Source organism: Euleptes europaea, chromosome 3 (genome assembly GCF_029931775.1).
Source record: "Euleptes europaea isolate rEulEur1 chromosome 3, rEulEur1.hap1, whole genome shotgun sequence".
Lineage (NCBI taxonomy): Eukaryota > Metazoa > Chordata > Lepidosauria > Squamata > Sphaerodactylidae > Euleptes > Euleptes europaea.
This window is the reverse complement of record NC_079314.1, coordinates 42103148-42126171: the sequence shown is the minus strand read 5'-3', so window position 1 is coordinate 42126171 and position 23024 is coordinate 42103148. Positions and strand designations below refer to the sequence as shown.

General features: G+C 43.9%; 2 protein-coding genes across 8 annotated transcripts in view; one reads left to right on the top strand and one right to left on the bottom strand.

Moving 5' to 3' along the window:
* The window catches only part of FRMD4A (FERM domain containing 4A), a 341204-nt gene extending 340935 nt beyond the window's left edge, over positions 1-269 (top strand). For 4 of the 5 annotated variants that reach the window (XM_056847044.1, XM_056847045.1, XM_056847041.1 and 1 more), the window contains one exon: positions 11-269. In XM_056847044.1, the coding sequence (XP_056703022.1) occupies positions 11-113 (103 nt within the window). In that variant the 3' untranslated portion in view covers positions 114-269. The remainder of the gene's footprint in view (positions 1-10) is intronic. The other variant, XM_056847042.1, reaches the window with a different exon arrangement.
* A 10910-nt stretch (positions 270-11179) lies between these two features.
* Positions 11180-21787, bottom strand: PRPF18 (pre-mRNA processing factor 18). Of its 3 annotated transcripts, XM_056846815.1 has the most exons (11): positions 21722-21787; positions 20537-20614; positions 20387-20413; positions 17181-17288; positions 15850-15963; positions 14995-15141; positions 14671-14739; positions 13319-13459; positions 12725-12796; positions 11563-11718; positions 11180-11289 (listed from the first exon to the last, which is right to left on the bottom strand). In XM_056846815.1, exons 1-11 carry the CDS (start codon positions 21785-21787, stop codon positions 11209-11211), a joined length of 1059 nt encoding a protein of 352 aa, XP_056702793.1. In that variant the 3' UTR covers positions 11180-11208. The 3 variants fall into 3 exon arrangements, with proteins under 3 accessions (XP_056702793.1, XP_056702791.1, XP_056702792.1); XM_056846813.1 differs by lacking the exon at positions 20387-20413; XM_056846814.1 differs by lacking the exons at positions 20387-20413; positions 20537-20614 and having other exon boundaries at positions 17181-17264; positions 21728-21737.
* Between the last annotated feature and the right edge of the window lie 1237 nt (positions 21788-23024).

Here is a 23024-nt window from a genome sequence, read left to right as displayed (position 1 = left end):
CCTTATGTAGGAGCTTCAGTGATGGCTGCTACCTGGATTCCCCCCTCTATCCAGAACTAGCCGATGTCCAGTGGTACGGACAGGAGAAAGCCAAGCCTGGAACTCTAGTGTGATCCCCTTGACCACAGCCGTTTTGAACAACATCCACGCCATTCTGAAAATCACCTCACTGCCTCTCATTTTCCTTACCCAGAGGAACTGGCCCTGACACCAGCGTCATGTCAAAGCACGTTTTGCAAAATGCAATGGAAGTCCCGCCTAGTCCACATTGCTGCGGACTGCCATGAGCCCCACCGAGGCTGCGCAGGAGCAAAGAGTGGATCTTCAAGTGGCTGCTTTTGTAAGACCCCAGGAAGCAGGAAACCCAGACCTTTCGAGGTTATAAATCACCTTGTTCTTTGGCACACCCAATACTATTTTAACGTGTATGATTTAAACTCTAAAGTCAAAGTACTAGTTAAAGATGGGGTAACAGAAACTGTGAACCAACAGTTACAGAGAGAAAGACAGAAAGAACTGGGTGGGAGCAATGTTATTGTTTCAGAGATGGGCCAGGATATTGCAACTTGTTCTTAGCTGCCAAAGATTTTAAGAATTGTCTGTTATAAAGTAAATATCTAAAATTCTGTTTTTCGGAAAAATGACAGCCTACCACTCTGTAACTTGTTCCATCTTCTTTGTCTTGGGGCCCTAAAAGCCAATCCAGCCATTTCATGGAGTGGTACAGACGCCACTCTAAATCTTTGCATAGCTCTGTTGAGAAGGCCACTGGGTGAACAAGGTGCTGCCCAAGGGCATAGCGAGAACAGGGGCAAGGAGATGTTTCTTTTAAACATCCCTACGATTGGTTGCCAACTGCCTAGTTAACTTGAAGAACTTTGTGATTGTTTGTAAAGTAAAATGCCAAAAAGCTTTAGGAATAAAAATATCAGTTTGCTTAGAGAACTCCCGTCAAGTCAAAGCACGACACACCAGGGGTCTTCTAGACTTGATCTCAACATGCACTGATAGTGCAGCAAAAGGGCTTACTGACCGGCCAGGGAAGTGCTTTAAAGGGGAGGTGGGTTGTTGATTTGCTTACCAGCAGCCTAGGTCACTTTCCTAAACAACTAAAATGGACCACTAATTTTTTTTCATTTGCATTCATATAAAAACATGGTTGTCTGCCAATACCAAAAGAAAGGAAACGACAAGTTTACATTGACACTTGAGCAATGCTTTTTTTATACACTTTAAGAAAGCCATCACTCTCCAAAAAGGCCTCAGTACTTTAACACGGTGAACAACGCACAATCTTCAGACCTTAGGTCAACCACAGGTTTCGCTGGAAGGCTACTTTTGAGAAAGGGGGTTGGGAGAAGAGCAGCCTTCAACTCGAGTCCACTGACCTGCCCAGCAAGTCCCCTGCCCAGCCGCTGCTCCTTCGACATTCCAGTCCTAGCTCTGGGCTAGAAGGGCGAGAAAGCACCTTCCGAGGGTTGCTACTTGCTCACCCTTCACCTGGGCAGATACTGAAGCAACAGCGCTGTGAGGGTTTTTTTATGCCAGTACTGAAGCAAGTGTTCCTTCCCTGAGCGTGGCTGACGAGAAAAAAATGGGAGACAGAGAGGAGCTTTGCAAAGAAAAAGGAATTTAAGTGATCTTTCTGTATTAGTGTTCCAAGGAACAATCAGATGCTGCTAATGCCAGAAATGCAAAAACATCAGTCCCCCAAACACCTCACCTTGCAACAATGTTAACATAGGAAGCCAGTCCTCTATTTCATTTGCATTGCCACAGAAATGCCTGGGATAAGGCTGTTCCATCAAACGACTTTGTAAGAGAAATTAAGAGAAACCTCCCGGGTCTCTCCTAAATATTCTTGAGCAGTTAGCGCGAATTCTCTTGCACACATTCCTTTTCCAGCTCCTTCCCCCCTCACTTTTTAAGACAATGCAGTACTGAGGTCCAAACTACGTGTTTGGGTTTCTGAAGAGTTGGGTCTGGGGTTCCATACAGCACCTACGGGGAATAGCTGTTAAAAAATAAAGAGCCTGTGTGGCCTCAGAATGGCTCTGCTTCAAGCGATTTTCCTGTGCAGAAACAGTACCGGAGGGGAGCTTGTTCCCCATTTTTGCTACTCCATTTGGAGAATTCTGTACATATGGAGCAGCAAAAACAGGGAAATAACTCCCCTCCAGTGCTGTTTTGGTGCGGGAAAACTGCTGGGGGGCGGGGAGAGGCAGGAGCCCTGTTCCCACCCCACCCCCGTGATGGCCTTCCAAGGCCAAACAAGCTCTCCTTTATTTTTTGTTAACAGCCATCCCCCACAGGTGCTGTGTGGAACCCCAGACCCAACTCTTCAAAAACACAAACATTTAGTTTGGCAAAAGAGGGTGAAGCAGCTGGAAAAGAAATGTGGGCAAGAAAATTCACACTAACGGCTCAAGAATATTTAGGATGGACCTAGGAAATCTCGTTTCTGTTACAAAGCCGTTTGGTGGAACGGCAGTATCCCAAGCACTTCCATGGTGACGTAGACCAGACAGTGGATGGGCTTCTGATACCAGCATCATCCCAAAGTCTGGCTGCTTCAGTCCTGCAGTGTGAGTTAAGCACATATTAATTGTGTGCCAGTGTGCAGCTCTTTGGAAATTCCCTTTCTTCCTAAATTAGATAGCAAATGAAGGCCCCGTTCTTTGGAGGAACAGAAATGAAGACTACAACGAAGAAGGGAGGGATAACCAAAGGAAACAGATTGATAACCCAAAAGGTGTGGGGGGGTGAAAAAGGATTAAAATGTGTGACCCCCATCATTCAAAGAAGTGTAATGTGTGCCCTACAATCACACATTGCTTGTAATGTGTGCCGTACAAGCACACATACTGGGCAAATATCGAAGTGACGAACATCTAAAGTCATACAACGGGCATAAATACATATACCTGAAAATTTTTTAAAATATGCCAAAATGTGATTCATAAAAGAACCAAAATAATACAATATGTATCATTAAAAAGCCAAACACATTTTTCAGGTGTTTGTATTTTTGCATGGTATATTAATTTGTCACTTTATATTAATATAAAAGTCTATTAATGGTATACCATTGCCACTTCTGTATATGCCACTTATATGTATTGATTGTAGGGTACACAGTAGACTTTTTTGTATGATGGGAGGTGGTCTTGAAAAATCATTCAAACTATGTTAATACTTACACATATTTTACTCATTTTACAGTTTTCCTCTCCCCCACCCACTTTTCAGTTACCTAATCAAGATTACAATAGACATTAACAATAAAATCAGATTTAATGCTGACCTGGTTTTTTACCATGAGAGAAGCTGCTCTTACCACAACCCCTCCCTTCCACATGTTGTCTCCAACACCCTCTACTGGCAATATCCAGCTAGTGACTTCCAACCAAAAAAAAAAGTTACAACCAACTAAAATGAACCCTCTTTGTATTGTACTCTATATTTTTGAACCTCTCTATACTGTAGCATTAAAACAGCCAGTCCCTTATCCCAGAGAGGTTTGCAGTTGCTGAGGATGGGGGAGGAGCAGGAGTTAGAGCTTGCTAAATGAATTCAGTCCACTCAAACTTGAATTCCCAGGATTCTGCAGGGGGAAGCCACAACCCTTAAGGCTACTTTAAAATAAATGTAAAGTTTGCAGTGTAGCTAAATGTTTCTACTGAAACATTTCCCAGACCAAACGCATCATCTAGATAACGTGATTGATTTTTTGATTTTTGTATACTGATGGGTGTTTTTTTTGGCCAGAATGCTTTGGTGAGCAAATATAGGTCTGTCTGTTTTTTTAAAGGAAGCGCACAAACAGCCAGAAGCAAGACTGGGCTGTGGCTAATTTGCCTTGCTGAGAAACTTAGCCACACCTGATTTGAGCTGGCTGGGGAATCCTGTCCACAAAGGCAGTTTAGATGCTAGTGACATTATTTAGCAGAAATGGTAGCATCCTAGATTAATAAGTTTGGGACTCAAATTTGCAAAATAAAAAACATTGTTTGCATGTCTGCAAGCAGATGTAGGGAGGGGAAAACTTTTGTTGTTTGGGGAAAGTGGTTTGTTTCTTTAAAAAAACAATCAAGGCACTTGTGAGCCAGTCTGGTAGTAAAGACAGAAATTAAGTAAAACAGGTTTTACTGTTTAACTCCATTCACTTATACAAAATGTACATAAAATGTTAATCAGGAGATTAACATGTTTTTTGAGTATAACATGAGGAGGGAACCATAGCTATTGTATACAAGTACTTGATTACACCATGACTAAGCCCCTTGAATTCTGCTTTTGTATCAATAAAAAAGGGTCCTGGACTGATATCGCCGTTTGTGTATATGTACAAACCTCCCTCCCTGCCTAGCTTTGTATATGCACATGCACCAGATGCCATGATGGGCAGGGTTTATTTTTATTATATGCAGTTGAGTGTTGAAAATGTTAGGAAAGACAAGGGTCCAATTTGGTTTGTTTTTTTCTTTTCCTCCCCTCTCCACCCAGTAATAGTTTTAGTTTTGGACATAGCAAACCCCATTCAGGTGCTATCAGATGACCAGTTACTGCTTAGTTAACTAGATGTAAAGTTTTACATATATATATTAATGTCCATAGTTTTATTACCAGTTGTGCAAAGCGGACTCTAGTTTAAAAATTAAGAGGGGAAAATAGAACTCTTCTGAAACTGAAGGTAGAGCATGTAAAACGATTTTACAGAATTCTGTGCAACAGTGAACAAGGGGAAGAAAATATGTTATGTTGTAGAAAAGGTTGCAGAATTTTTTTTTAAAAAAACTGCTTTTAATTTATTCTTTTTGTATTAAGAATTTGTATAGTTACCTTTACATTTTGCAAAAACAGTGTTGTCAACACTTCCTTATTAAAGCATTTTCAAGATGAAATTGGATGCAGGGTTTTAATTTTTTTTGCAGTGTTCAAAATCCTAAGAATGCTTTGACTTAACCATTTATGCTCATTTCCATCTAATGCTCCCCATGATCTTACACTATGCTACGTGTTTCTACTAAAGTTACCAGGCAACTTTATATCCTAGCACAAGCCCTGATACTCACTGGATCTAGTTGCTGGCTCAACCTTACACCCCAAACTTCATCACATAGTCATACATACTTTCTCGACTAGCCTTCAAAATGTCAGCTGAGAAACAGTCTATGGGCAAAAACACACGGGAGGTTTTGCCTTGGATTTGCCACTCTCTAAACGCACATTTCCCCCAGTCAAATTCTTAAAACTCAAAAATAAGCCCCCATGCAGAGTTTTGAGAATTCAGATGGGGAAAATGTGCATCTAGAGAGCGGCAAATCCAAGACAAAACCTCCCATGCCTTTTTGCCTATGACACCAGTGAGTTCTCCCCTTCCCTTCCCCTACAACACCAATATATGTGAGCGTTGCCACTAATGAAAAGATTCCACCACTGTGGATCAGTGGCTGCACTCTTCACATGGGAGCTGTTTGAGCATGGTCTTGCTGGAGACTGTTCGGATAATGTGTGAATAAAGAAATCCAAACTGGGGAGGGAGGGTTACTTGCAGAGACAGGACATGTATCACTTAACCACTAGGTAAACTTCACCCAAGGAGGACCATATTTATTAGTTTTGCCCAAGGCGTTTCTCCAGCTATTCTACATCTCCATAATACAATAGAAGCTTTGTTATACAGCACTCATGAAGAACAGGGATTCCCAGTTAATGAAATATGCTGGATACTCACGTTTATTACTCTGCCCTACCCACTTCCCAGTGGAATCTGCAGTAAACAAATGCACCCTGCTATGGGAATGCCCTGGTCACACACCACATGGTTGGTGGCATCCCCCTCCTCCCCAATTCACGGTGCTGCCCTACAGAACAGGAAGACAAGCAGTCCAGATGTCCGGACGTCCTCCAGCAGAGGTGGCTGCTGGCAGCACAAGGCTGTCTTAGGGGGAAGGAGGTACCTAAGGATGCTGTCAGCTGTCAGTGTCAGCAATGGCTGGAGACATCTATCTGGTTGGCTGGAGAAGCAGGGGTGGGGCAAATGCACACCCAAAGATGCAGGGGTATGGTGGCTAAGGGGGAAAAAGACTGCACTCTGGGCTATGCCGGTAAACTGAACATTATGGATAATCAAGCAGCTGAATGAGCTTGTACTGTACCTAGAAGAAGGGAAGGCAACCTGTAGCTCAGGTGAGGCCATACTCTAAGATTCACTGCTTGGCAAGATATTGGGTTGGGGTCATTTTCCTACTAACAGCAAAAGTGGTATTACATACATTTGACTTCTGCTTATTCACTTTGTTTCTAAGCAGGACATTAGAAGCTTTTAGAATGACCAAATATGTACAGGAGGGAAACACCTCTTATGCACACATAAAGGGTGCTATATAGTCCATTCTAGTTCTCTCCTTTTCCTAGCCCATAACCAACAAAGCAGGCGTTTTTAGCCTTTCCATCTTCACCAGTCTTTTCAATTTAAAATACCCCAAAGGGATATGCAAAGATGAAAAAATTAAACTAAAATGTAACATTGTTTATCAACATTCCAGAGGACCCATAAACTATCCTCAGCAGCAGGGGACTGTTATTGAGGCTCTCCCTTCCATAGGCCACTAGGGAACACTTCCTCTGAAATCCCCTTTGGTCAGCTCTTTGAACACAGGCCTGTGGCTGCAATTTAGGTCAGCCCCAGAGGCAGAAAGCCACCCTCAAGCCAGACATGAAAAGCAGTTGCCATAGCAATGTTCCCATGGTGACCCGGGCGGGAGGGGGCGGCTCCAGTCTGCTCCCACAGGACTAACAAGTATAATAATAGGGAGTATAGGTACCAAAAATACTGAAGGTAAATATCAAAATAGTACTAACCTACAATAAAATATATATGCGTATGTATTCAAAACATAAATCACTGTTGGTTTATACAGTATATAGATTTCAATGTTTAACACAAGTATACACTATTCAAAAAATAACTATTTGTTTATGGAGTATAAAGGTTTCCAGTGTCGAACACATTGTTAACAAGGTATCTATTTCTTTAAATCTATCAAATATCTTTTTGTTAGTTATACAAAAGAAAATGCAAAAATACAACAGTGATTTATGTTTTGAATATTTACATACACATATATTGTATTATAGGCTATTTTGTTATATGCTCCCACAGGACAGCTGGATACTCTTGGATTTTTAAAAAAAAAACCCTAAGAAAGTATTTGGCAGCTTCTCTGTCTCTAATAAGGTGCCATTCCGTAGACTGCTTAGGGATAAAGTTAGTCCAACATGGGATACAGAACTGCACGAGCAGCTTGGATTAAGGACCACCAGCTGGGAGATTATTCATAAATTAAGTTTCTAGAAGGCAGTGGCAATTTTTGACATACAACTATTTTGCCCGTGCCTTCTATAACATTCTTATATATCCTTGGGGAATTCCAATTCCAAATGTAAACAGCCTCTGCAAGAACCTCCCCCCGCCACACACACCCAAACAAGGCTAGGCGTATTGTGACTAACCAGTCATCCTACATGTGGGAATTGTCAGAAGATCAGCTAACGGCACTCCAAGCCCCAAGAGGACCTCCCTCTCACTTTTTAAATCGAAGCCCTTCCCGAAATCACTCCTTGCCGATTTCCTTTGGGACAAAAGTTAGAATTCTTGGAAATCAAGCACATCTGTGTTCCGGCACAATTAGAGAGTTCACAACCAGGGCCAAGCTAGAGCCTCACTCTGGCAACCATTTCAAAAATCCTTCCTATGAAAGTAAATCTCTTCCAGATCTGTATACAAAAACAAATTACAACCCTTCACCGCCATTTCCTTGAGGTCTGTTGCTACACGTTCCCAGCCAGACCAATCCTACCCCTGCCTCCCGCAGCCCTCCAAACGCCACTTATATTCCCACCAAAAAAAGCTCTCGCGTATTCTCAATGGTAAAGCTTTTTGTATAATCCCCAGGCTTTTTTACTCTTTAGACTGAAACAAGACTGCAGGTTGACGAGACGAGGAAACAGGCAGAAACAGCCAGAGAGGGAACAGGAAAATGAACACTGAGGCAATCAAACAGTGTCACGAGCCAGCCAAACAGCTCTGTTAGTTACCCTCTTCAGGGGAAAATCAAATCGTGGTACTTAAGCGATCTGGCTTTTGGGTTCTCTCTAAGGCCACAGCGACATACTTGGCAGCAAACCCAGACGTCCCAACTCCCATGTGCTGCTGCCATGCAAAGAAGGAGGGCCCTATTTGCATGAGGCGGGAATCTGAAGGGCTTAGTAGCTTAGCCCTTTCCCCCACAACCCCGTCAACGCAGAGAGGGGAGAGACTGGAGGCCAACAAAGGATCAAACAAACCCAAAAACCGAGAAGGAAGGGAAAGAGAGAGACGGATGTTTGCCAAAGTGAGGCAATAAAAGTCAACTGCGACTGAGCTGAAAATCTTCAGCAAGAACAATATACAGAATCCTCCTATTTGAGGGCTGAAGTACCGATACGGTTTATAGCTCAAACACTGCTCCTTCCATACCCACTACCACAGCCTCAGGTATCCAAGTGGCCCTGAACCCAGAGCCCAGCAATGCCCAAACTGTGTCCTTGGGCACCCTGGTCTGCCACAAGAAATTAACAATTAAGGGACCTGAGAGCCCAAAGTTCCTACTCCGCAACCAAGCAGTCTCTGAGAGGTATTCACCACTCTGCCCTGGTCTCTTTCCAGTCCATGCAGCCGCTCTGCTTCAGAGGTGGTTTAAATTATGCGATCCCTCTTGAAGGAAAGACATAACCGCGGTGGAGGCCCGCTGAACCTCTGCGAAAGTCACTGGGCTTGCTTCCTGCCATTGAGGCAGCATGCACAGATCACTGATCCACATAGAAACATGAAGGGTGGTGCTCCTCTGAGGTTAGGCAGTTCTTCTACATAGTAAAACGCAAATCTGTTTAGCTGTGAGACTGCAGGATGCTTCTTGGGGGGGGGGGGAGTGCCTACGCTATCAGAACTTTGGGAAACACTATGTGATTAAAAAAATATTGCAGGTCTTAGGTTCTTTGACTGCCTTTCTGACTCCAGCATGTCCAACTAGCTCCATGTGTGTCGTTTGTATTAATGTGTCCACTTGCAGAGCCTCCAGACATAAATATTTCCATATTTCCCAGCTCCTTTTATCAGTATACAGGTTTCCCCAATGGGGACAAACAGCAATTTCATGTAGGGAAAAGCAGGGTGGGGGTGGCAGGTTTAAAACTATATGCCTGAGAATTGTTTCAAACAACCGTAGGAGCTGCAGAAATGCACACATCTCATTTGGTTCTAGGAGATGCCCTTTAGGTTCCAAAAGCTGGAGTTTCCTTTCTGAAAGAGAGGGAAGAGTAATACCTTTCATCTCCTATTGTCTGTTAACTACTCTGGTCTGGCATGCATCCAAGTGACAAAATGCCTAAGTATTCCCAAGCTTAACGAGTTTTTCCCTAATATATAGAAGAGTGACATTCCCTTTTGATTTCTAGCACTATCACTTGGCTATGGGACAAAAAAATAATCTCCCAATGAATCTTCTTAGCCTGCAGAAAGAACATTCTCCCATATCCAAAGAGCTCTTCCACCCTCATCTTTCCCTGCACTCGCACAGTGAAAAAGGACCCATCCATTTTACTCTTATCTGGAAAGCAACGGTGACACTACATTTAGGCAAGTATCAATAATCACAGGGCGCTTTCACACATGTTGAATAATGCACTTTCAATCCACTTTCCATGCAGCTGTATTTTACAGTGTGAAATGGCAAAATCCACTTCCAAATGATCACTAAAGTGCATTGAAAGTGGATTGAAAGTGCATTATTCAGCATTTGTGAATGCGCCGTTTTTCTAATTGTAGCTGAGATTTCATGAATCTCTTGACTCTTTTAAACTGTCTATGCTTAACACTGTAAACCCCAGATCAGACTTATGAACTCTACTACGCGCATACATTGTACATGCTAACATGATACCATATTATCTCTGCACCCACAAAGACAAGAAATCTTCTCAGTGTTGACAGAGGGGTCCATGCCTTGAAAAGGGACTGGACATTGCCTACCCAGGCTTGGATTAAAGTCCAATGCAACCAGAATTTTCGATCCTTTATTAAAATAAAACCCACAGATACCAATCCTTAAATAAACACCTTTAAACGGTATTAATTTCTCCTGGGAAGTTCCACATAATTTCATATTAAAATGCATTCTTTGTACACATTTAGCTTTTTCCCTCTGGAGCAGTTTGGTCTCAAAAGAATCATGTTTTCCATTCTTTGAGAACAAGGAAACTTGAATCTTCTACTGTCCATCATATTTCTGGTCTCAGTAAAAAGGTGGGAAAGACAGCTACCCAGCATTGGTAACATGGACTACCCAATCAAACTTCAATATCTCAAAAATATTCCCCAGAGACATCAGAACAGGACAGCTTTTTGTAAGCTAATACATTCCAAAACATCCAATGCAAATTGCCGTGTTGGTCCTTCATCACAAAAATTCACAGGGACAAGAAGACTTCCCCCGTTTCTGGACCAGCAGCATCACCCTAAGTCTCATGCCTCATGGTAGGAAACTTGACTGGGGTGAGTAAAGGTATGCTTGAAGTTGTACTTTGGTTTCCTTACTGCGGTAAAAAAGACACTCAAGATACAAAGGGCTCTTCAGAGAATCAATGTGGTTCACCACATTGGGTTGGATCCTACAGGCCCTTTCCCAGAGTCTTGTGTCAGAGAAGCCTTCTTCTGCCAGGGGAACAACACTTCTGCCAGCAGAATGGCTCCGTGGGATCCAATCCAATGTGGGAAACATACAAGTGAGAAGTGTATTTTCCCCCTACAATGAATGGCAACAACTTCAAGCAGCCTCTGATGCAGCAATAGTTAGTTCTGATCCTCAAAACCTGCGGGATCGGCGTTTTAAAAGCCAACTGATTCAAACTCCAAAAAGCAGACTAGAATGGACCTTTTTGATCTGTTGAAAGTTCAGCGAAAGCAAACAGCTCCAAGAATGCTGGGGTGCCTCTTGATACAGGCCTGCGACACGTACCAATGGTGGCCTAGAAGTTCATCAAAGGGTAGTTGAATGTGGCGTGCTGAAGCAGGCAAAATCATGTCCTTGTCTCCCACCCTCGGCCCACTCAGAGGTGCCTCACAAGCCCTGGGGGTCCTCTCTCCTAGGCAGGGACAACGACTCGTCACAATGCATTGTACTCCACACATTTGGATGGGTCTGTTGAGAAGTGCTTCTGGCAAATGGTCATCAGCCTCTTCAGGCCCTGCACAAGTAACACAAAAAGGGTCAGTTGGTAAAACAGAAGTGACCGAGACCAGACAGAGAATCCTGAGATGAAGACAGAAAGCAGCTTCTGTGAAAATTTCTAGTTGAACAGCTGGATGCAAGAATCTAAATAAACAAAGTGAACTGGACAGGGCTGGTCCATGCCTAGCAACTGTTATTTGCACAGACAAACACTGACACCTTAAGGTATTTCTCAATATTAATGTGGGTCCTTAAACCTTGAGCCTACCATCATCATTCTTCATCTCACCTGGATGTACTTCCTCTGCGTTTCATCATTCAACACATGGGCCACATGCTTCGAGAAAATCTTTTCTCGACCGGTTCGGGCATGGATGCCCACCATAGTGACGCCTATGGGCCAGGGAGCGTTGCCAATAGCCATCTGGAGGTAGGCGTCGTTGGCCTGCAGAAACAAACAAACAGGTCAGCAGGGCAGAGGGCCCATAGGGCAGCCAAAACCAAAAGCCAAGAGGTCTCATCTCGGAGGCCCAGAGCCCAAGGGATCCTGCCATTGATTGCTAGCTTCCATGTTAAGGACTTGAACGCTCATTATCATTTTTACCTGCGCAACAGCTGGCACTGAAAACAAGCAACTGCTTATACATTTTTTGTTTGTTAAAATCTATTTGTATTATTTCAAACAGAATACAATCTATATATCCCAGGCAACATTAATAAGAACACTCAAGAAGAAACCTGGATGGGGTCTCTGCTGGGCTGAGCCACAAGGCCAGGCCTCGCTACCCGTTCACTCCGACCAAACTGTTGGGTGTTCATTCGTTCCAGGAGCAACTGCCAGACCGTACTATTGTACTCCTCATTACTATGTATGGGTGTGAAAGTTGGACAGTGAATAAAACGGACAGGAAGTGGATTCGTTTTAAATATGGTGTTGGATGAGAGTTTTTGTAGATACTATGGACCGCCAGAAAGACAAATGAGTGAATTCTAGATCAAATCAAGCCTGAATTCTCCCTTGAAGCTACAAAGACTAAACTGAGGCTATTGAACATTGGTCACATCACAAGACAAAACTCATTGGAAAAGACAATGGTAAGAAAAGCTGAAGACAGCAGGAAAAGAGGAAGACCCAACATGAGATGGATTGACTAAATCAAGGAAGCCACAGCCCTCAGTTTGCAAGACCTGACCAAGGCTGTCAATAGGATGTTTTGAAGGTCATTAATTCATAAGGTCACCATAAGTCGGAAGCAACTTGATGGCACTTAACACAGACACAATGGAGTGAACTCCCCTATGCCTTAAAGAACAGATAGCATATTACATGCTTGAATGCATATGTTCATGCTCATCTCATTGTTTTGAAGACTTAAACTGGTAAAACTTCACACACTTTAATTCACTTCAATTACAGGGCATGAACACTGTGGAGTCTTAAATTGCTGTACCTTCACATACTCTCTTTGTAGCATGAACTTGATAATATCAGTTATTGATTCTTTGATGTCAGCAGGAATAGTCTAAATAGAAAGACAAAAACAGAGATCAAGTAGGGAACAGGTGAGAGAAGTTATATTTTCTACCTCTAACACTTGTGAAATCATATTGTGTTGAATTAAAACTGGGGAACACTTGAGACTTACAGAGGAGTAGGGATTACCTAGCCTCAGAGCAGCCCTTCTGCTTCTGTGTAGAATTGCCAACTGGCCTGGAGAAAAAAATGCTCTGTCCCTTTAAGAGTGACTTAATGTGTGGAAATGGGCATTCAATGCCTTTCATGCCATGGAGGTAAATAACATCCCCTTAAACCTCTGTTAAAGGGACAGGACAGGTTTTCTCTGGACAGTTGGCAACTCTAGGAGTGTGCAAGTCATTGATGCATTCCAATCACAAGGACAGTAGTAAATTACTCAGACACAATAGACGAGCTCCTCTAAAATCATGCATGACCCAATCATACTTGATGTAGAGATGTGACAAAATTACTTGCAAGCATGCTGTACCCTGGAATAGATACTAAAAAAAAATTCTGCAGAGGTTACCCTTTTCCGAAGTTTCCTGAACAGAGGTCTCAGGTATGATTCTGTCTGCTTCTGAGTGGCGCTGTTCAGCTTTCCCTGCACCCCACGTTTCAGGTAATCCTCTCTGGCATTCAGATCCTTAGCCCAGACTCCAAGAAGGAACTGAGGAAGAGGAACACATTATCAGATTGCAAGCCTAGCTGCACTTAATGGGACTTGAGCAAATCTGAATAGGATGGGACTATATGTCTTAAAACTCACAACTGTGCATAAATGGGGGGGGGGGGGCTGTCTTTCTAACACACATCAGTTTTTAAGTTTTCAAAGCCCCCAGTGGTCATCATCTCAAAGACCCCTGCAATAGCTCTTTGAGGTGGATTGGTATTGATATACACCAAAGCAGAAAGACTGGCATGGGCTGCCATCTGCCAAGTTTCGGAGTGAGGCTAAATTTGAACTAGTGTATCTTAAGATCTCATCCAATGAAAAGAGGGCATATGTGACCTTCTTGCAAGTCACTTGGCACTTTTCCAATTAACAAATGACCAGCCTTCAAAGGACATAATAATTTTGGAGGGGGAAAAAGACACGGCTCATGAAAAGCCTGCGGGGGGGGGGGCTTTTAATTAGATGTGATTTTATTCTGTACTGAGGGTATTCCCTCATTAACCAGGCGCCTTCACAGGATGGAACAGTCTAAAAGGCAAATCACTATGAAGGCTCCAGCACTCAGGAAATGCAACAGGCAACGGGATGTACACACCTTTTGTGAGAATCTGAGCCTAGCAATTAAGTATCTTCTAGCTATACATTTTCACCAATAAACACCACACTCAATCCCAGGAGGGATTATTTACAAGAAGGAAATGGTAGACAGTCTAACCCTTTCCCTCTGCAACTTGCCTCTTCAGCTGACCAGGAAACTGGGAGTCAGGCCGCAAGCTAAGAAGCTGGAGAGGAAGGGCTGTGGGTGATTTAGTGGGTGTGAAAAGAGCGACTCTTTCTCTTATGTGCACATATTCCAACCTGCAAACTAGAAGCAAAGCCTGGATCGGAATTCAGGTGTCTGACACCAAACAATCCATCCACAGTTAGCAAGAGGCAGAGGAATCTTTTTTGGACCAACTGGCTCCCATTTCATCGGTTATGAAAATTCCTCACGACCAGATGGGCTATTGAACACACAGTTCTTTGGAATAGTTTGCCTTGCCGTCTTGCTTCAGCCTCTCTTACCATTTCTGAACGGTCAGCTCACCTTAACGCCAAATCAAGCCTACTAAAATTAACATCAAAACACACACAAAGTTTGCAATGTTATGATTATGCCCTGTTTTGGTTTCAACTTAAATATTCTGACTCGTCCTGCTTTTTACCTTCAAGAATTTGGTTATGATATCCATGTCTTTATGATCATCGCCTTGCCCTAAAGATCTCCCCAAAGCCTGGAAAAGAAGATAAAAGATACTTACTATTCACAAATATTTTCAACAATCCCCCAGCTTCAAAACGGCCATATACTCTCCCACATGACTAGAAAAGCCAGAATGTACAAAATAGAAAGACTTGCAGAATTATTCAGATTTATCTCCATTCCCCTTATTTGTACATGCTGCGGAATGCAGGTTTTCTTTGGGGAGAGTTTTAGTAAGTTTACTGTGCAGGGTTTGGAAAAAGCCACACTGTTTGTCCTATGCTACCTCCAGTTCTTCAATGGTGGTGTTCTCTTCATGGACCTTGAGGTCGTTCTGAGTATCGTCTTCTCCTTGCTCCTGGCCGCCGACAAGCTCGTTCAGATACTGCTGGTCGATCTTATCTAAGGCAGCCTTCAGGTCATTTCTCAAGCCCTACAGAGAAGAACGGAGGCAACAGTTCTAAGTGTGTTAACGTGGAAAGCACCTTACATTCGAAGCCCTGAACAGATATGGGGCCGTCTGCACAGACTTTGTGTAACAGGGCAGATGAAGTCACCCACTAGGTCTTTTCCAAGCGTGCAATTGCCATTTTAATCATTAAGGGATGGTTTCCCTCTGGACACTGCATGTGTCTGTGCCGCCACTGCTTAAATTTGAGTGGATGAGGCATCCTGTTCTCTATAGATGGTCATACAGAGTACGCTGGAAGTACAAACTGGCCTGGAGCTTTAAGGCAGTACATGTTTATACCATGAGCCACAGCTTTGGTTCTTTAAAAAAAACACTCTACACTGAATGTGCCATTTAGTCAGTAATGCTAATGCATGAAGGACTGGAGCAGACAGGCAAGCTGGGGGTGGAACTACAAGCTGAATCCCACTGCCCAGGGACACGTCATGGATAGGAGGACCAGAAAGAGACACGCTATCCAAGCCGCCCTGGGAACTGGAGAAGGGAAGGCGCTTTCTGGAGCCCTTCTTAGGAATGCATTATTTCATACTAAGCAAGCTTACAAACTGTTTTCATTGCCCACTAAGTGGCACAAAGCTTACACATCACTACCAAGAAATACAGACATACTTTTCCTCTGGCGCTGGTCATAGCTCCTTCAATGAGCTTCCTTATGCTACGTGGACTTACCTTGTTCACTTCTGGAGCCAGAATTTCGATCTTTCGCAGCCGCTGGAAGGCATCATAATCCGTTTCTCCAAACAGCCTGACAGGCTCACCCCTTTCTCTTAGCCGCCTAATGACCTGCAAAAAGTCAAGAGCATCTCCTTTAGGCAAACCTCAAGAAAAATAAGACGGATAAGGTCACTCTCATGATTTACCCCAAAATAAAATAAAGCCAACAGAAGAAAGCCCTAAGTAGTAAAAATAAGTCTCTGGTTATAAAACTCACAGGGCACAGCAATTCAACCACACCTTGTCCTGTGAAAGAGCACTGAATTTGCAGTAGATACGCCCAACTATGCCCAATGATTACAAACAGCTGCCATTTACACAAAAAACAATGGACAGGAGACTTACATCTCACCAGTTACATCCTTAACAACACAGGATATATACGAGTCAAGTTCTGTGCTGAACTGGGTGGCCATGGTTAGGACACATCAGCAGTTGGAGATACCTACACTGTAGATAACTAGATTGCACTTTGGCAACGATATTTGAAAACTGAATTGGAGAACAATGTTTTATTGCTGTTTCCCTCAGGCTCCCATGTGCCATCTTTGAGGGGGGGACCATGCATATAAGTGCACTAGCCTTCACTTCACATCAGTAAACCCTCTTGCCCAACATAAGGAATTATTTATTCTGGGTTCAAATGGTGCAACTAAATTCGCTGTAAGAAAGGACACATATCATTTCCTTCAGTGGAAATTCCATTCCACTGTGGTTCCTACAAGCATCACATTCATTCCTGAAGGGAAGAAAAACTCCTAGACTCTCAACCAATACAGACAAGGCCAACATTTGCCAGAGTTAATTCAAGGTTCAGGTGGAAAGAAGGCAAAGGAACTGGTTGAGAACCTATATATGGAGATAAAAAAACTATCCAAGTGAAGAACATTTAGCTAGGATCCATGTTTCCTGGATTTCACATTCATAAGAACATAAGAAAGGCCATGCTGGATCAGACCAATGTCCATCAAGTCCAGCAGTCTATTCACACAGTGGCCAGCCAGGTGCCTCTAGGAAGCCCATAAACAAGACAACTGCAGCAGCATTGTCCTGCCTATGTTCCACAGCACCTAATAAATTTTGGCGTGCTCCTCTGATCCTGGAGAGAATAGGTAAGCATCATGACTATTATCCAATATAGGTAGGTATGCATCATGAATAGGTGTGCATCATGACTAGTATCTAGTATTCAGGTGGCGACTGTGTGACAAGTTAAAAACCGCATTCTAGAGAAGACATTTGTGAGCCACCGAGCATGCATGGCAGCTCCAGAGAGATGTTCTTACCTCTTGCCTAGAAAGAGTCATAGGCAACTTCTCCTCTGCCAGCTCTAACTCCAACACTGGATTGGATGACCCCATTTTCTTCTCCTCCTCCTCTTCGTTCTGTTGTACCTGGGAAGCAACAGGCAAAACCTACAGTTTTAAAGCTTTTTAACACACAGGAACATGTGCTGTTCTTTAGTGACTCCTTTGAGAACACATAGCCCAGTGAATATGCAGGAACTGAATTAAACTTCTAGGAACTGTCTCTGAAATTGTTTGGCTTGAACTTGCAACACTCTCTGCACTGCCTTCCAAAGAAAATTTACATATATTGTTTTGCGAAAATCAAAGTACGGAAAAGGTGGAATTTCAGATACATAAAATGTAAAAAGAGTATACTAAAGGGGTGTGTGAAATAGATTAATAATTCTAAATACAGCATCAGATCCAAAACACAGTGCAAAGGTCATAGACTGATACTTTCCCTTCTCCCTCCCACCCAGCCTGCTATGCCCACTGAAGTTCTGATCTTTTCTTAGGATAAGAGACTCTCACAAGGTGGGTCAAAGGTGTGTCAAGTGCCATCTTCAACTTATGAAGACCTTATGAATTAATGACTTTCAAAACATCTTATTGTTGACAGCCTTGCTCAGGTCTTGCAAACTGAGGGTTGTGGCTTCCTTGACTGAGTCAATCCATCCCATGTTGGGTCTTTCCATCTCATGTTGCCTACACCCTTCAACTTTTCCTAGCATTACTGTCTTTTCCAGTGACTTTTGCCATCTCATAATGTGACCAAAGTACATTAGCCTCAGTTTAGTCATTTTAGCTTCTAGAGAGATTTCAGGCTTGATTTGATCTTGAACCAACTTATTTGTCTTTTTGGTGGCCTACCGTATCTGTAAAACTCAATTATTGAAAAATGTCTCCATACTTTCAAATAGCAGGACAACAGCCATTCTCCACAATAAAGGCAGGCAACAATCCCACAATTTCAGCCATCTATATGAAACTATGTCCAAATCAATTCTCTGGGGAAATATGCTGTGCATGTCCAGGACGATTCCAGTGGCAAGCAAAAAAAGTACAGAAACCTCCCATTTATCACCCAAAACAATATTTAAAACCACATAATCATAAATCATTAGATGTATTTATCTCTGAAAGCAAAACTGGTGAGATCACCCAGATGGAAAAAGATGTAAGCCATTGCATAAGCTGGACTCTGTTACAAGCAGTGAGCCAAAAAAAATCGTTTTGCTTGTTCAGGGCTTCCTCTTCATAAGCAATTCAGTTACTAGGGGCAGTCTAAGCAAAGCAAAAGCAGCTGCATCTTCTGACACAGTCTTCGGCCTCTTAAATATGTTAAGAAAGTTTAAGTGCAGAAATCGGGGACGCTCTGTAACAGCATTTGAGGAGGCAGAATGTTTCTTAGTTGCATTTATTTAGGAAATCCATTCCAGCCACGCTCCGATCTTTTGATTCTGACTTCTCTCCAAATAGTAGCCGTTTAACCCTTGGTGTTCTATGTACTAGCCACATCCGCTAGACGGAAGTTGTCCTCCTACAAGATATCACTGCCGCATAAGCTAGCTGCCTGAGGAACCCTTCTGCATCTTAAATGTATTTGGGCCTCTGCCCCAATCAATCCTCAGTGCTTTTTGTCCATTCATTCGTCCTGAAAGAAATAAGGAGCTTTTCAACCACATCAGTAAAGTCGTAGCTTCACTCACACTGCCCCAGAGGCCTAGCCCCCCATTTGCCAATAAGCCATGTTTGTACTGAAGTAATACTCCTTTTGATATATCTTCCAAGAAAATACTCTATCTTAGGGAAACTAGACTCTTCCATCTCAGCTCTCCACTGGAGTCTCCTCTGTTGTTTTTGTACTCCTCTAAAGAGACCAAGGCTGGGAAATATCTCAGAGGGGCCAAATGTCAAAAGGGACTTCGGGTAACTCGACTCCAACCTCAACACAGACTGCTGCATCAATGCTGAGCTGACTTTAGCACCCCTAATGGAGACACAGCACCATCTTCACAAAGGCCAGGTAGATACAAGCAAGCATGGCTAGCTCCACCATGAAGCAGGGTGAGATGGTCCACTTTAGAAACAGATTTTGGCTTCTGTTTAAGAACAGCAAATTATAAAATATTTCGTTTTATCATTACAATTTTGCTGCCATTTCCTTTACCAATGTAAATATTTGCTTCAGATCCCAAAAGGTCTTGGCCCATCTCTTGATGAAGGTGGGTGGGTCACGAAACATCATCAAGAAGATCTTTGTGAGTTTAGTATTTTGGGGGCACTATCCAAATTGACAAAGGGAGCTTTGACCCTGAAAGATTATTGTTGGTCTCTAAGGTGCTAATAGGAGCCCCGTGGTGCAGAGTGGTAAAGCTGCAGTACTGCAGTCCAAACTCTGCTCACGACCTGAGTTCGATCCCAACCGAAGTTGGTTTTAGGTAGCAGGCTCAAGGTTGACTCAGCCTTCCAGCCTTCAAATGAGTACCCAGCTTGCTGGGGGTAAAGGGAAGATGACTGGGGAAGGCACTGGCAAGCCACCCCGTAAACAAAGTCTGCCTAGAAAACGTCGGGATGTGACGTCACCCCATGGGTCAGGAATGACCCGGTGCTTGCACAGAGGACCTCTACCTTTTTAAGGTGTTAATGGACTCAAACCTAGCTATCCAAATCGGTGTGCTACAAAAAAATATATCTGGATTTGCTGCAAGCCTCCAATCTAAAATAAGTGATGGAATTTACATTTCCCCCCTAACTTAAACTGTTACTTTGCTCACATCCAAACAGCTTTTCTTATGGTGGGGGGAGGAACTGCCTTTCAGAGTACTCATTCATTACGTTTACATAACTGGGGGGAAATACCAACTATGTATCACTGTCTTTTAAGAACCAGATTAAGAAAGGCAAGTATGAACTATCACTATGCAAGTTTGCTGGCCTTTTAAGCAGCACCAGTTTCAGGAAAACAGACCTGCAGGCCAAATTTGGCAGTTCTTGCTACGGTTCTTTAAAGTGGTTTTAGTTATGTCAGATCTATTGTACATGCCTGATGGAGCACAACGTAAAAAGAACGCAAGAAGAGCTTTATTCTCAAGCAGCCTCATGCCCTCTACAGAAGAAGCCAAGCTATAAACACAAATCCGAGAAGCCGCAGATCCATGCATGCCTCTTCCCGCATTGCAAAGTGGGTTGCAAAATCATACCTTTCCCGGTGGCTTCTTGTTTACAGGCTAAAGTGCAACAGTGACAGATTGGACAAAGAATTATTAGCAAAATCTTCTAAAATTATCATATATGGTCAAACAGATACTGCAAAACTAACATACATGCCAAAATGAGTATTGCTGTATTACCTTATAGCCGCATCTTTCAAAATATGCCTCTTCTTCCTTCTTGGCTAGCTCACTGCGTTTGAAGTATTTTTTATTTCCCTGAAAAACAGAAAATTAGTTAATTCAGTAAGAATTTACTTAACAGTGTAGATTTCTTCTTTCAATACTGTCAGGCAACATGGGGGAGAGGTGTCGGGTGCAACTCACAAGCTCTCAATAGCACTGGGTACCAGTTAATGTCCTGCAGAGAATACTGAACTCTGCATCACCTGCTTGCCTAGTCCCTTTAACTGGAAGATGCCGGGGATTGAACCTGGGACCCTCTGCATGCCAAGCAGATGCTCTACCACTGAGCCATAGCCGCTCCCCACAGCATATCAGTTTGCCTTAGGAGACAAATCCAAAGCTGTGTGCTGTATAGATTATCCTGCCATCACTGCATTATTTTCTACTGAGATGACACCATTTTTCTACATTGTATCGAACGACACAACACCACATTTTCCAGCACTGTATAGCCTGCCTGAATCCCATCTAACATCCTACGCTTATTTCAGATTCCTGTCACTAATTCTGTAGTACGTTGTCGCGTCCATACAGATCCTACCGGTATAAGGGGACTATGAACATATTAAAATAAAGAACCTGCCTCCCAAATATCCTCCTGGTCTCATAACGTCCCCCTCCCCGATGTTACTTCAGATCTCCCCTCCCGTTTCCTCCTGGTCTCATTCTGCCACCAGTTTTTCCTTAGGATCATCTCCCCCTCCCCTCCCCCACTTTTCTTAGGGTATCTTCCCCTCCCCCACTTTTCTTAGGGTATCTTCCCCTCCCCCACTTTTCTTAGGATCATCTCCTCCTCCCTTCCCCCACTTTTCTTAGGATCATCTCCTCCTCCCCTCCCCCACTTTTCTTAGGATCATCTCCTCCTCCCCTCCCCCACTTTTCTTAGGGTATCTTCCCCTCCCCCACTTTCCTTAGGGTCATCTCCCCCTCCCCCACTTTCCTTAGGGTCATCTCCCCCTCCCCCACTTTCCTTAGGATCATCTCCCCCTCCCCTCCCCCACTTTTCTTAGGGTATCTTCCCCTCCCCCACTTTTCTTAGGGTATCTTCCCCTCCCCCTTCTCTCATCTTCTCATGGCCACCTTCCCCCCCCCCTTCCCTCTTCCTGGTCTCTTCGTCCGCGCTGCCTCCCTTCCCCTTACCGCCACCAGCTCCTTCTCCTCCATCAGTTTTCGTTTCCGCTCGATCTCCGCCCTGAGGACGTCCATTTCCTCCTCGCCCCCCGAGGGGACTCCACGACCCGCCAAGCGAGCCTCCCCCGGCCTCACGACGAGCTCGGAACCCGCCCCCACGCAACAAAACAACCTGACCTCACTTCCGCACAGGGGCAGTGGAAGGCGGTGACGTAGGCGAGGCGAGGCTCCTGGTGTGGCCCCGCCGCATAGGCGCCTTGCCGGCGCCCTCCTTGCAAGTACAGGCTGAGCCGGAGCGCGGGGGTCCGCTCTAGGGGGAAAGGCGTCTGCTCTGGATGTCCTCGCGTCTGCCTGCGCGTGCCGACGTTGACCACACGTGCCACAAGAGGATGGGACTCTAGCTGTGCACAATCAAGGACGGTGCATTTGCTCTCTCCTCTGGCTGATCCATTGTGCCTGCCGGAACTCTCTTCTGGATAACGCTCCTTGACTTCAGTCAGATGACTGTATTGTTTTGTTTTAATCGCTGCTTTGCAGGGAACCCTGGTGGTTCTCTATAAAGATTATCAGGGTTCTTCAGTGAGGATAAACTCAGTGCACCTTTCCTTTTATCCCTTAGAAGCTCCTTGATCCATTGATCTTGAGCAGCATATATCTAGTGTTGGAGGGATATAAGGACTGGAACAAATCTTGCCCTGACAGGGTAGCCTTGGGGTCCCTGTCGCTTAGTAAACAAGGCATTGTGTCAGTCACAGAGGCATTGGATTTGTATGTTCAAAGGGGGGAAATATAGTGCGATCGAAGCTCCTCGTAAAAGCGGCATTGCAAAAGGGCAGGGGCTAATGAGTCAATAGAGCCAGAAGAGCAAAGGCAGATCCTGTCCGAGTATGGTATATTCAGAATTCTGCCCTGCATTACCATAGAAGGGTTAGTATTCAATCTAGCCAAGCAAAAAGCTCCAATCTCAGTATATCAGACACGCAGTGGTATACTGGCTCGGTGGTAGAGCATCTGCTTGGCATGCAGAAGGTCACAGGTTCAATCCCCGGCACCTCCAGTTAAAGGGACTAGGCAAGTAGGTGATGTGAAAGACCTCTGCCTGAGACTCTGGAGAGCCACTGCCGGTCTGAGTAGACAATACTGACTTTGATGGACCAAGGGTCTGATTTGGTATAAGGCAGCTCCATGTGTTCATGTGTATTCAAGATATCATTTGGGAAGGGGCTGTGGCTCAGTGGTAGAGCATCTGCTTGGCATGCAGAAGGTCCCAGGTTCTATCCCCGGCATCTCCAGTTAAAAGGGACTAGGCAAG

What these genes read in the sequence shown, in the direction of transcription:
- PRPF18 (XM_056846815.1), bottom strand. Translation starts at nt 21,787, where the DNA reads ATGGACGTCCTCAGGGCGGAGATCGAGCGGAAACGAAAACTGATGGAG. An exon ending in TGGCTCCAGAAGTGAACAAG is followed by an intron (nt 15,142 to 15,849) that starts GTAAGTCCACGT and finishes TCTTCTCTGTAG; the next exon opens with GGCTTGAGAAATGACCTGAA. An exon ending in TCAGGAAACTTCGGAAAAGG is followed by an intron (nt 12,797 to 13,318) that starts GTAACCTCTGCA and finishes CTTTCTATTTAG; the next exon opens with ACTATTCCTGCTGACATCAA.